The sequence below is a fragment of the Chrysochloris asiatica genome, unplaced genomic scaffold (assembly GCF_000296735.1).
Source record: "Chrysochloris asiatica unplaced genomic scaffold, ChrAsi1.0 scaffold00183, whole genome shotgun sequence".
Lineage (NCBI taxonomy): Eukaryota > Metazoa > Chordata > Mammalia > Afrosoricida > Chrysochloridae > Chrysochloris > Chrysochloris asiatica.
In genome coordinates this window covers 834715-848992 of record NW_006408701.1, presented here as the reverse complement: position 1 = coordinate 848992, position 14278 = coordinate 834715, and the positions used below count along the sequence as shown (strand labels likewise).

The following is a 14278-nucleotide window of genomic DNA, read 5'->3' as shown; positions in this document are numbered from 1 at the left end:
AACATTATATGATGTTGTTGTTGTTAAGTGCCGTCAAGTCGATTCCCATAGTGATCCTACATAGGGTTTCTAAGGAGCAGCTAGTGAGCGACTCTCTCTCTCTCTCTCTCTCTATGTATATATATATATAATCTGGTAGCATAGTGGTTACGAATTGGGCTGCTAACCTCAAGGTCAGCGGTTAGAAACTACCAGCTGTTCTGCGGGAGAAAGACGAGGCCTTCTGCTCCTGTAAAGATTTACAGCCTCGGAAACCCTGTACAGGGTCACTATCGGTTGGAACCAACTCGACGGCACTTAACAACAATATATATATACATATTTAAGTTTTCAACTACAGCCAAAAAAAAAAAAGTGGGGAGTGGGAGCTTTACATATAGAAACTAGAAATTTTACCTAGTTAGAACATTCGGGTTTTAGGTGTTTAGCTTATATTTCTTAAATATACTTTACCAATAATAGCTCCATACGATAAGCACTGGAATGTGAACAACAAGGTCCGTGGTTAGCAAGTATGTGGGAGAAAGATGAGACTTTCTGCTCTCACAAAAATGTAAAGCTTCAGAAACCCTATATAGGGTTGCCATGAGTCGGAACTGACTCGACAGCACTTAACAACAGCAACATAGTGTAACTGCAGTCCCTGGGTGCACTTAGCTCAACTGCTCAACTGCTAACAGAAAGGTTGGAGGTTCAAGTCCACTCAGAGGTGGCACAAAAGACAGGCTTGGTGATATGCTTCCAAAATATCACAATCTTTGAAAATGCTAAGGAACACACTTCTACTCAGACACACATGAGCTTGCCATGAGTCAGAATTAACTCGATGGTAACAGGTGTTTACAGGTTTATGTTGCTGTTGTGAAGTGCTGTCCAGTCGGTTCCGACTCGTAGTGACCCTGGATAGGTTTCTGAGGAGTGCCTGGTGAGCTTGAACTTCAAACTCACTCTGCAGTCCAGCTCATTAAACCGCAGCGCCACACCAGGACTGGTTTATAGTATGACTGTTTTTTGGTTTTGGTTTTGTTTTTGTTTTTTTTTTGCAGATTCATATATACCAGAAATCCTGAAACCTGTAGCAAGAGATCTTGGTAAAACAATTAGGAGAATGCTGTTGTTGTTGTCAGGTGCCATCGAGTCGGAACCGACTCCTAGCGACCCCATGCACAACAGAACGAAACAATGTTCTATCCTGGGCCAACCTCACTACCGCTGCCACACTTGAGTCCATCAATGATGCCACCTGGCTGATCCATCTTGTTGGGGGTCTTCCTCTTTGTTCTGACCCTCCACCTTACCCAGCATGACATCCTTCTCCAACGATTGTTTCCTCCGGACAATATGTCCAAAGTAGGAGAGACGAAGCTTAGCCATCTTGGCCTCCAAGGAGCACTCTGGCTGCACTTCTTCCAAGACAGATCTATTGGTTCTTTTGGCAGTCCATGGCACTTTCAGTATTCTCCTCCAACACCACAACTCAAAGGCATCAATTCTTCTACGATCCTCCTTATTCACTGTCCAGCTTTCGCATCCATATGAGGCTATTGAAAACACAATGGCCTGGGTCAGGCGCACCCTAGTCCTCAAGCTGACATCTCTGCTCTTCAAGGAGAATGCTAGCCCTATCTATTATTTCTAATGTTATCAAGAGAGTGAATGCTACTGCATTATCAGCTAGAAGACCTACAAAAGCATGATAAATTCCTAGAGATTAAAATAAATTAACAACAACCCACCAATGAATGCACCCAACCAACAAGCCCAATATTAGGATTTCTCTCGTGCCATAATTAACCCAGGTTGAGAGCAGCAATCATTTGAATGTCTTTCCAAGGAGACCTGTTGCCCAGGGTTTCTGAGACTATGGTAGTGGGTTTGGTTTGTTTTTGTTTTGTTTTTCCCCTAGGACAGAAGGCTGTGAATGGTGCAAATGGCTAGCGCACTTGGCAGTTTGAGGTGCTCTCCTCCCCCCCCCCAGCCCCCCACCGCACAGTTCTACTTAGATACACACATGGTGGCCATGAGGTGGCATTAACTCAATGGAAACATTTGTTGTTGCTGTTCTAAGGAAAGCTAAGGTCTGCAAAAGTGGCAGCACCCTGAGAGGCCTTAGAAATGCCCCTTAGTGGGGGAGCTTCTTAGGGGGCCCTGGGAGAGTACAAGGGTGACCTGACTCACTCTACAGAAGCTTTTCATTCTATAAAAGGATCACAGCAGGATTCCAGTTAAATAGCCAGCTCTCCTCATGCATGGGATTCAATCGACACACCTGGCTATGTCACCTAAACTGACAGACAATATGTGAAGGTTGCCTCTATTCCACTTACTGAGACCCTGCTGAGCTAAACATGTAGACTTCCCTTCTCTATACCTCATTCCCCAGCCAGCTCAGGGCATCTAAGCAGGGCAAGGGTGGAGTTAGATTCTGTCACCTTACTCAGAAGCCGAAGCAGGCAAGAATCTAAAAGAAATGAGGCAGAAGAACAAGGAAACATAAGAACCACAGAACGTTGGAGCTGGAACAACCCATAAAGATCACCTAGCCCAACCTGCTTGTTTTACAAAAAAGGAACCGGAGACAGAGAGAGAGGAAGTGACTTGTCTCCAGACACACACTCATTTAGAGGCAGAGAGTGATGCTAAGACCCAGGCCCCTGACAACCAGACAGCTACTCTCAAATGGAAAAGCTGACTCAAATGACAGATATCCATCTTCTTACTGCTAAAGTTCCAGGACATCAGGCTTGTGGTAATGCTAGTCAGAGGCAGAAGAGGCAAGAACACCATTCAGAAGCCTGGGGGCTCACTAGGAGGCAACTCCTCTCCTTTACTCTTCTTCGCTTTTCGCTTCTCTCTCCTACTTCCCACCTCCCTGACTCTGCCCTAAGCCTCAGCCTGGTCCCCTCCCCAGCTCTGCTCAAGAGTCCCAGTACTAATGAGCCCATCTAAGCCAACACGCCAGATTCTAGATAAATTGTCACCACCCGCAACTAGAGGCAACCCTTGTTTTGGGTGATTCAACTTTACCACAAAAGTTAGACAAATTGAAAAAAAAAAAAAAAAAGTTAGACAAATTCCCTTCAAGTCAGGTTATTTACAGAGTTTTGTAGGTGCTCTGGCTATTGTTATCTCTCTTAAGAAAAAAGTTTACCCACAGGCCTCTGGGTGAATGCCCAACTGCCCTCTAGGGAGCCTGAATTTGCCTCTGCTTCCATCTGGTCTCATTTAATATGGAGTTGGTTTTTTTTTTTTTTTTTAAACCAACAGTTGCTGCTTCAGGGCCCCAGTGTTCAGAGCTGGGGGCCTCTGCTGTAGAAGGAAACCCAATACTCCCTCACACCTCATCAGAGCTGTGAGAGCTAAGTTCTGCTCCTGTTACCACAGGGCCTTCCTTCAGGGTCAGGGAGGGCTCCGCCAGGAGGAGAAAACAGTGCCCTAAATCCTGTCTCTGAGAAGGCAGGCAAATCTTCCCCCCCCCCCAAGTCACCTTTAAGCTAATGGAATGGATGACCCAACTCCAAGGCCAGCTGAGGGCACGCTGCATAATTCAGCAGATGGCTGCCTCTAATGAGAAGACACGGAAGAATAGGATAACATTATTTCTCACCCTCCTGAGCATGTGGCCTCCTTCCTCTGCGCAGGCAGCAGAGAAGCCTATGGTTTCAAATCCCAGCAGCAGAAGCCTCCTCCTGCCAAGCCGAGGAGGAAGGGTCTGTGTTTCTAATTTATTCTGCTCTGCCCCCCACCCTCTAGTTGTTACTTAAAATAATCCATCATTACATGGGGTGGCTCCAAGATTTTTATTTAAAGCAATATGGGAAAAAGAAAAAGGAAACCCACACAACCATGACTGAGCTATCTTGGATTTCATCTGAGAATCTTCTTTATATCATGGTCTCCAGAACACCTGAATATAGTGTTTCTTTGACCCCTATGAGTACTGGGGGGGGGGACCTGTGCAGAGGGACTATGGGGGGGGGAGGAAACTGCAGCAGAAATGCTATTTCTTAGAAACACCATGGGAAAGCCAGGGTTTAAATAAATATGTAAAACCAAAATGAATCGGTGTCATCTGGTGAGAATTTCAGGCTCATCTATTGACCATCAATGGCACTTTGGAGCAAGTCACTTGGTTTCTCTACACTCATAAAAGGAAGAGAAAAATAATACGAGGGGACTTCAAAACATTTATGGGAAGACTCCATTATCTTTCTATTTCATTTTTCCCCGAACTTTCTGAAGCCCCCTCGTATCTGTCCAGGAAACTCTTTGGGAAAATCAAGTCATACAGATGGAAGCATTTTGAGAAAGTTGAAAGAAACATGGTATATTTATCCATAGTATTCTTTCCTTATTGAACATGGCCTTAAAGTACATGAGACTGAAACCAACTAGTTTTGAATAAAAACCATAGAGTCAATTCCAACTTATGGCGACCCCATCCACATGGGTAGAACTGCACTCCATAAGGGTTTTCAGAAGTCAGGACTTACTTTCTTCCAAGGTGCCTCTGGGATAGGTTGAACCACCATCTCAGTTAGTAGTCAGTGCTTAACCATTTGTACCACCCAATGACTCCCTGGCAACTAAAAGCCCATCTCAGTTGTTCATGCTAATATTAAACCACGGTTCTGATCATCCAGAAACCCAGGCAAGCTCAGAAAGCAGTCCTACTTAATTTTGGAATACCTTTTTCCAGCAGACTTATCTTTCTAAATCATTTTACTCAGGCTAGTGCAAAGGGTTTGCTTCCTTGCAGCACACAAAGGAAGGGGCCGTGCTGGGTAACAAAGCCAACAATTAATAGAAAATCTACAGCAGGGACTTCACAAAGTAAATGCTAGGCACATGACTGCAGATCAAAATCCCATTATACTATACAGACTAATCTCTCCGCTGTAATGCAGTTTCGTAATAAGAACGCTGCTAACAATCACATTTCCAGGATTTCAGATGTGAAGAGGAAACAGCTTATTCCTGCCTCGAATCTAGAAGATTCGAGAGGGCAGAGTTCCGGCATGCCTTTGGCCACCACAATATCCCCAGAAGTTGGCACAGGGCCTAGCTGAGTCAATGACCAATAAATATAGGTTGAAAGTGTGAATGAAAAGAAAAGTGATGAATTAACAAATGAAATGTTCCCAACCCAGTAGCAGAAGTGAGGTCTTAGCCATCTTCACACCTACCTACCCTTTTCCTACTGAAGCCTTCAGGAAGCCTTTCTGGACACTCACCACCCCATCCACTGCTGGATTAGGTATCCTCGCCTCTCATAATAGACAGTGATTGTCCTTTGTAGCACTTATTAAGCACAATTAAGTCATTATTTGTATCTGTCTCCACCATGAGATTGTAAACTCCTTGCTGGAAAGAACCATGTGCATTTTGGGAGCTTTGTCAATTTCCCCAAACTTTTCATTTGGAACACCTTCAAACACACAAGGAAAGTTTGAAAAGAGTGTAATGATTACTTCATATACTCTCCATTTACATGCAACAGATTTTAACCTTCAGGGCCATGGACAATTTCTCCAGGGCTCTATCTCTAGAAAAAATGTGGCTATAATATTACTGTTAGTATGAGGTAGTAGGGATCACTGAGTCAGGGAGTATCAAGGAGAACTCAAAGGGCAACTGTCATTGAACAGCAAGACCAGAATGCCCCAGCAATTCTCGTTCACCACCTGTAGGCTGGTACCTGGAGCAGTTGCAAATTCTGCTCATGCAAGTTCTTTGTAAGGCAAAGTTACTTTGTTCTTTCATTAGGGAGAAAGAGCATGACTTGGATTATTGCTGAAGAAAGCCTCTTTGCTTACCTGGTGAAACTGATTCAAGCCAGAATCAGAGACGTGGTTGATACTGTTGTTATTGTTAGGTGCCACTGAGTCGATTCCAACTCATAGCAACTTCATGAACAGATCAAAATCCACTGGTCCTTTGTCATCCTCACAATTGTTGCTATGCTTGAGTCCACTACTGTAGACACTGTGTCAATCCATCTCATCGAGGGTCTTCTTTTTTGCTGACCCTCTAGTTTACCAAGTATGATGTCCTTCTTCAGGGTATTGGTGGTGGTTATGTGCCGTGGAATCAGTTCCAACTCATAGCAACCCTGCATAGGGTTTCCAAGGTTGTAAATCTTTACAGAAACAGAAAGCCTCATCTTTCTACCACTGAATGGCTGGTAGTTTCAAACTGCTGACCTTGAGGTTAGCAGCCCTACTTGTAACCATTCCATTATGCTACCAAATCTCCCTCCTTATAATATGTCCAAAGTACGCGAGACTAAGTCTCACCATTTTCACTTCTAAGGAACAGGCTGGCTATACTTCTTCTAAGACAAATTACATACTGAACCTACCCCAAAACACAACATTGAAAGGAACCGTTTCAGTGCAAAAGCCAGGAGATATAGCCTCTGGACCCGCACTATGCCTCTCTAGCTTACCTTGAGCAATATATATTTTCCAAGTACATATTAATAGCAGCTTAAGGAGTCCTGGTGTGGCGCTGTGGGCTAATGTACACAGACTGCAAAGCCATTTGAACTGCAAGGTTGGCGGTTCAAGCTCACCAGCTGCTCCTCGGAAACCCTATACATGGTTGCTATGGGTTAGAACCAACTCAATGGCACTTAATAACAAGAAGTCACCTTAGGAGGAGAGGGACATTACAAAAATCTTCTATAGTTCTCTAGTTATTTTAGTGGCCACAATTTGTCTCTCCAACTAGACTAAACTTGAAAGCTAGGAATTAGTCTCCTACTCTGTTTCTTGGTATAATTGACAAGGGTTAGCCATAGTGCTGGACACAACAATCAATTAACAAAACACTCATGCATAATTTTTTGTGGCGTTTATTCAAATAGGATTGCATTATGTACGCAACAACTGAACTTCCAGGTTGCATACAAGACTTTTATGGACTGAGTTGTGTCCCCTAAAATATGTATTGCAAATCCTAACCTCTATAACTCTTGCTAGTGTTGTTGTTGTTAAGTGCCATCGAGTCGGTTCCGACCCATAGCGACCCTGTACAGGGTTTCCGAGGGTATAAATCTTTACAGGAGCAGAAAGCCTCCTCTTTCTCCCGCGGAGCAGCTGGTAGTTTCGAACCGCTGACCTTAAGGTTCGCAGCCCGATTCGTAACCGTAGTGGTTACAAATCGGGCTGCGAACCTTAAGTTCAGAAGTTCGAAACTACCAGCCACTCCGCGGGAGAAAGAGGAGGTTTTCTGCTCCCGTAAAGATTTACAGCCTCGGAAACCCTGTACAGGGTCACTATGGGTCAGAACCGACTCGACGGCACATAACAACAACAACAAAATAATCCCATTGGGGAATGATTTTCTTTGCCATCTTGGGAGTCCTGGTGTGGCGCTATAGGATAAGCACTGGGCTATTAAACGTGAAATCGATTGTTCAAACCCATAAGCTGCTCCTTGGAAACCTTATACAGGGTCGCTATGAGTTGGAACCAACTGTGTTAATAGGACAGTATTAGAACTGCTCCTTAGAATTGCTGAGGCTGTAAATCTTTAAGGGAGTGGACAGTCTCATCTTTCTCCCAATGAGCAGCTGGTGGATTTGAACCACTGATCTTGTGGTTAGTGGTCCAGTACTTAACCCATTGTGTCACTAGGGATTCTTATTAGCATTTGTTGTTATTGTTATGTGCCGTGGAGTCGGTTCTGACTCACAGTGACCCTCTACAGGGCTTCCGAGGTTGTAAATCTTTACGGGAACTGAAAGCCTCATCTTTGTCCCGCGGAGCTGCTGGTAGTTTCGAACTGCTGACCTTAAAGTTCGCAGCCTGATTCGTAACCACTACGCTATAGGGTAGGTCTTAAATCAGTCTCTTTTGAGATAAAGAAGAGATGATACAAGTGAGCAGAGCAAAGATGGAGGAAGAGAGATGCAGTGCCACATGAAGATCGCCCAGGAGCAGAGAAGCTCAGAAGAGACAAGGACTTTCCTCCTGAGCCCGCACAGACAGAAAGCCTGCCCCTAGAGCTGGCACCCTGAATTCGGACTTCTAGTCACTTATACTGAGAGGAAATGAATGTCTGTTAAATCCACCCACTTGTGGTATTTCTATTCTAGCAGCACTAGATAACTAAGACAATGCCCAAATATAGGCCCTGCTCAACAATTCTAACTCCTGTTGTCGTTGTTAAGTGCCGTTCGTTGAGTCCGTTCCAACTCATAGCCACCCTTTATGGGGTTTCCAAGGAGCAGCTGGTGGATTTGAATGGCCGATCTTGTGGTTTGCAGTCCAGTGTTGATCCTACAGCGCCACACCAGGAGTTCTTCTAAGTCATGTATTAGTCACTAATGTCACCGTATTAGCCATAGCGATCCTCAACTGACTCTAGAAAGGACACACATAAAAACACACCAAACCTTGGGTACATGTTACTTGAAAGAAACAAGTAACAAACCAGCAATCCAAGGTCTCTTGAATCAATTCCATTTCCGCCCCCCTCTCCTCCCCTCAGTGAAATGCAACTTTATGTAGACAAGGAGAGCAGAGGCAAAAGACACACAAACAAGAACTTCACTGATTGGGGGGGAGGAGGGGAACATGGAAAGTGGTGTCAGTTTTCCCAGAGACCTTATCACAATAACAAGTTTCTCAAGTGCTTGGGCTGCACTTTCAGCTTCAGAATCTGGCATACTGATTCATTATACAGTATGGCTAATCCAGCTAGACTTAACTAGATCCATGCAAAGCAAACCAAGAGGTCCTAACTTTCCCCTCATCTGCAGAATAAAGGGGATGCCTGAGCAGCTGCACTTGAGGTAAAACACAACCTTCTGGAATGTTCCCCCTTGTAACATATACTTGGCAATCTTCTTCCAGGCAAGGGGGACCTAGTGAGGGAGTATGGATGGGGTCAATGAAAATTCATTAGCTGACAGGAAAAATCATTAGTGTCATTTTTTTGGTCACTTAGGATGGAACAAGTGTAATTCCGAAGATGAATTTCTCTACTTAAGCAATACCATCTCTAAGATGTAGGTAACTGGGAGCAAAAAGACACTCTGGGGGTCCTCAAAGATTAAAGCAATACATATGATAGTGCTAATCGTGGAGGGAGAGAATTCTCTCAAATGCCATGACCACTCCTCTTCCTTTACTTCATAACTCTGTTACCAAGGTTGGGAGCGTTTCCAAACACACACACACACACACACACACACACACACACACACACACACAGACCCTACCCTTCTGAACAGGAACAAGAAAATGGAAGGAATTCATACATATCCAGTAGAGAAAATACCACTAGATTCTGGATTCAGGTTTTGAAAGCAAATAAATTTCAATTGCACCAAATACCTAAAGGTCGTGGACACACACACACAAATTGTATTGCATGGGCCTTTTTCCTAAATAAGAAAGTCACAAGGCTCAAATATATGTTTTATATTTCAAAGATATTCATCAAGTAGTATGTGGTGTCAAAAAGTTTAACCTCTTAACTCAACTCTATAACACTCCTTAGGGTGTATCTTTAAATCTCAGATACTCCCAAATATAGAAGCTACTACCCCAAATAGAGAGCTCTGGTAGCGTAGTGGTTACGAATCGGGCTGCGAAGCTTAAGGTCAGCGGTTCGAAACTACCAGCTGCTCCACGGGAGAAAGATGAGGCTTTCTACTCCCGTAAAGATTTACAACCTCGGAAACCCTGTACAGGGTCGCTATGGGTCGGAACCGACTCGACGGCACTTAACAACAACAACAACCCCAAATAAGGAGCCCTATTAGCCTAGTGGGTTAGGAGCTGGGCTGCTAACCGCAAGGTCAGCAGTTCAAATCTACCAGGTGCTTTGCAGGGGAGAGATGAGGCTTTGTGCTCCTGTAAAGATTTACAGCCTCAGAAACCCTACAGGGTCTCTATGGGTCGGAACCGACTCCACAGCACATCACCACCACCACCATTCCCTCAAATGGGGTCATCCTCTCCCTTTAGACCAAACTTCTGACCTAAAACAAAACAAACATGGAGTCTAAGGTCGCCTCAACATGAATTCTCTGCACATCCCAGGCTGGAAAACTTCAGTTCTTTAAATGGATATCTTTTTCTCTTTTTTTGTCCCCAAGAGTCGGTTTCCAACGCAAAGAAAGACAGCAAGCCTAGCACTTCTTTCTCCGCATCACTATAAAAAGAGGCCAACTCCACAGGTTTGGTTACATTGAACACGCATCCGAGACAAGCCCCCAGAGGCCCGCAAAAGCTCGGTCAGGTGCTCAGAAAAATGCCCAAGTACGCAGTCAGCCACCTACAAGCTAGCCAATTGCACCCTACACCGGCGCACCAACGGGACCCAGAGGCACACAGCAGCGACAGAGAGAAGTCAGGACACATGAACACACACCATGGAAGAGAGCACATATAGAAACACTCAAGAGAAATAGACCGACTCATCCAGCTAGGGTAACAGACAGAACCCAGGCGTCCGCTACCCGCCCGGGAAGGCGCCGAAAGCACACACACACACATGCGCGCGCGCACACACACACACAGTCGCAGTCACATATGTAATGCATATGGAGAAACCCTAGCCCAGCCAGTCACCTCCCCGCCCCCCACGCCACTCACCACCTCCTGCCCCAGGCTAACCCCAATCGAGCGCCCCTTTCTGGGAGGCGGCCTGGGTCCTGGCGGGCAGCTGTCCGCAGGGGCGCGGTCCAGAGGTCTGCGGAAGCCAGGCCTGGGTGCCAGAGCCCGGGAGGGCTCTGCGGCTCGTGCAGCCATTCATTCGGCAACGCCCCAGTGGCGGACCGGAGCTGCAGCGAGGGAGACGGTGGCGTCCACTGCGGCTCCTAGGGCGATGCAAGTCCCGCCGCCCGCTCGGCGCCTAATCAACCCTCGTCACCTGCCCACCTCCTCCGGCCTCGGGGACAGGATGGGGAACAGAGCCGCTGACCCCGGGGGGCTGCAGCAGTCCCGTCTGGCTTTGGCTCCTGGAGGCTGTCCACTGCCCTGCTCTAGGCGGCGGTGGAGGAGGCCGAATCTCTGCGGCCCACCTCAGCCCCCCCGGCCCCAGTGCTGGCCCCCAAGCCCCCACTCACCACCTGCCGAGCTATGTCGGTCGTTGCCATCGCTCCTTCGTCCGCCAGGGCTGCAAGGGGGTGCCGCCAAAAGCGGAGCTTAAGCACAGGAAACAGCGGAGCTGCTCCGACAAAGAGAAAGTGTTACACTTAGGGCGCGACCAAGTCTAAAGAGGGGAGGAGGCGCCAGGGAGGGGCCCCCGCGCCGCCGCTCCAACCCCGACCTCCCCTCAATCGCCCACCCCCCGGAAGGAGGGTGTGGGCGGGACGGATTGTGTACGCTGGCCCCCCTCCAGGAGCCAGGTCCCGGCTCTCCCTGCAGCCCAGACACAGGCCTTGGCGAAGGGGGGCGGGGGCTCCCTCGGTGACCACGTCCTCTGTTCCCCCGTCACTGGACTCCGTGGTACGTCCCGACCTCTACGAATTGTCACACCCCCCTGCTCTCGCCTTACATCCCAGCGTCCCCAGACCCCTGGAGCTGCCAGTGAGCCCCTGTCCCCCTTCGCGCTCCACTGGGCGGCTGGGCTCCGCAGTCCTCCGCCCACCCTCCCGGAACCCTCACCCCTCGACCTCCTCACCGAGCGCTCAGGGTGCTGGCCTGGAGCGCCCGCCACTGGAGTCTCGCTCCCCCCTCACCCATGGCCCTGAACCGCTGAGGCCCGATGGGTGGCTGCGGCACCTGCAGCCCCATGGCAGAGCTGAGAAAGGGGGCACGGCGCGGGGTGGGGGGGTGGGAGGGAGCCGCACTGCCACCGCACAACGGAACTGAGACAGGCGGAGCCCGAGACCAGGGTTCCTGAGATGCCCCTTCCTACCTGGGGCGTCCAAATCTGGGAGAGGGCGGCAGGTGATAATTTCGGGAAGCCGGGGCTCACTACCATTGGAATCTCAATCTAGAGAGACCCCAAGCCCCTTTTTCAGCCCCTAGCTCTAGACGCTCAGCAGGGGAGCAGAGTCTTCTAGAGGCCATTCTCCCAGGGCGGGGGAGGGGGCTTCGAGGTGTCCAGAGGAGGACTGGACCTGAAGAACGCCAACGCGTGGCTGGGTCGCCAGGTGCTTAGTCCCGCACCCGGATTCTCCCTGAACCCTTGGCCTACCCCAGCCAGACGAGGTGGCGGGGCGGATGGAAAGAGGGGTACCACCAGTACCAGAGCTGTGCCCGCTTGCGCTCCTGTCCCTCCAGGCCCACTGCCTCAGGTCCCCTCTCCTGTCACCCTCTTCCAGTCTAGGAGCCCGCCCACCTCTCCCGGGAAAGCCCCCTGGTTCGATTCCTGTGGCTAGTGAACCCGAGGGGTAGGCACCCTGTTCTCAGAGAGGGACTCAAGCCTGTGGGGAAGACTCGGATTGCTGAGAGAAACTCTAGCCTGCCAGAGAACCTGGATGGGGCGACCCTAGGCGGGATCAGGCCAATGAAGGAAGGAAGGAAGGAAGTAGGAACCAGGGAGTCTGGGTCGAGCCCAGAGGCTGTTGCTTTGGAGCAGGAGGGAAGCTAGAAGGCAGGGTGGCTGTGTGAATCTCTTCCCTTGCACTTGTTTCCATAGACCAGAGCAGTACTGCTCACTCTCTCCTACGGAACTCCGTTTCTTCTGCGTCTACCATGGGAACCAGGACTTGGTAGACTGCATCCCCAGTGCCTAGCTCTGGGCCTGACATTCAAGAGGCACCCAATGAATGAGTATTTTCTGAGTGGAATTGAAGAGGAGGGGGAAAGGGGATTCAGATAGTGGGGGAGTGGCTGAGGGGGAAGGACAGAAGAGCAAAGACACAATGGAGAGAGTAGCAATAGGAACAGCCATGAGGAGCTAAAGAGAGAACCTGGAAGAGTCAGGATCTAGTAGAGAGGATTTCTGTGTGACCAACTGCGCAGACTCTCAGGGCAGATGGCGGCCAGGAAGATGGGTGAAGGAAGAGGGGTGACCGAAGTCTTTGAGGTCTTGGGGGGAGGGTGCTGGGGCAAGGCCTGGGGAAGGCACAGGGCCCTGGATTAGGGTGGCAATGACAGGCATGACCAGGGCTGTGTTTGAGGAACAGCTGTAAGGCTTAGGCCCCAACCGGATGGGGGCTGGGAGTCAGAGGTGACTGGCAGCTTCCAGGCTGAGTGTCTTGTGGGGAAAGACAAATCTAACCTGGAAAAGGCTGGGGTGAATGGGGAAGAGCCAGGAGTCAGTAGCTCTAATCTGAATTTGGGGCTTGTATGGGGGCGGATTTGGAAGCCAGAGTTAAAAACTACAACCTCGCCCAGGGAGGAGTGGAGTGGGGTGGGGCTGGCAGGCTGCTGGACACCACCCCCCCAAACCCTGCCTGGCTCTGTGTGCACTGCCTCTCAGGTCTTAGTGCTCCCTGCTGACCAGGTTCCGGACATTCCTGCCCCATAGCAGTAGCACCTATCTCGGAATCTTGGTACTCAGCCTATGTGTCTCACTCGGTCAGTTTGCCTCCAGGACCCCTAGGGACCTAGTAGAAATCGCCTCTGCCAGAACTATGCATCGACCATATTAGGGCCAAGTGTGGAATTCAAGTGTACGCTGGACTGCAAGGTCGGTTTGAACCACAAGGTTCAAGCTCACCAGCTGCTCCCCTGAAACCCTACACAGGGTCGCTTTGGGTCGGAACCGACTCAACAGAACATAACAGCAACAACAACATTGCCCTTTAGTCCCTCCAAGAGCTGTTGCCTGGAATTGCAAACCCCTCAAGGACCTGTACCTGCGGGGTTTCTGTGGGGAGTGTGTGTGTTCATCGTTGTTATAAGGAAGCGTGCATTTGTATGTGTCAGCATAAGATGGTGTGTATTTGCCAGGGTGTGTGTCTGTGTGCATGTCTGTATGTGTCAGGGTGTGTGTTGGCCTCCATTATTGGCATGTGTTTGTATGTGCCCGTGCGTGTCTGTGTCAGTCCATGTGCATGTGTGTCAGTATATGTAACTGTTTGCATGTTAGTGTGTGTCTGTGTGTGTACGTGTCAGTGCATATGTTCGTATTTATGCAAAGGTGTGTGTGCCATTATTGTGTTTTGATGTGTCTGTCAGTGTGTTCATCAGTGAGAACATGTTGGTATATGTGTGCATGTGTGTGTTAGTGTGTGCCTGTGTGTGTTTAGCTCATGGTACTCTGGCCCTTACATACCTTACCTCATTTAATGCACTTAAGCTAATAATTGAAGAGATGTGAGTTTTTACACTCATTTCATGGAGGGAAAGAGAGGCTTTGGGACTCA

At 48.6% G+C, this 14278-nt stretch overlaps 1 protein-coding gene across 5 annotated transcripts in view; it reads right to left on the bottom strand.

Annotated features, from left to right (window-relative positions):
* The window catches only part of SEPT6 (septin 6), an 89423-nt gene extending 78000 nt beyond the window's left edge, over positions 1–11423 (bottom strand). For 2 of the 5 annotated variants that reach the window (XM_006872098.1, XM_006872096.1), the window contains exon 1: positions 11084–11336. In XM_006872098.1, coding sequence (XP_006872160.1) covers positions 11084–11113 — 30 coding nt within the window. In that variant the 5' untranslated portion in view covers positions 11114–11336. Of the gene's footprint in view, positions 1–3607; positions 3689–11083 lie in introns of those variants that run through there. The other 3 variants (XM_006872097.1, XM_006872095.1, XM_006872099.1) reach the window with 3 other exon arrangements.
* Positions 11424–14278: the final 2855 nt, after the last annotated feature.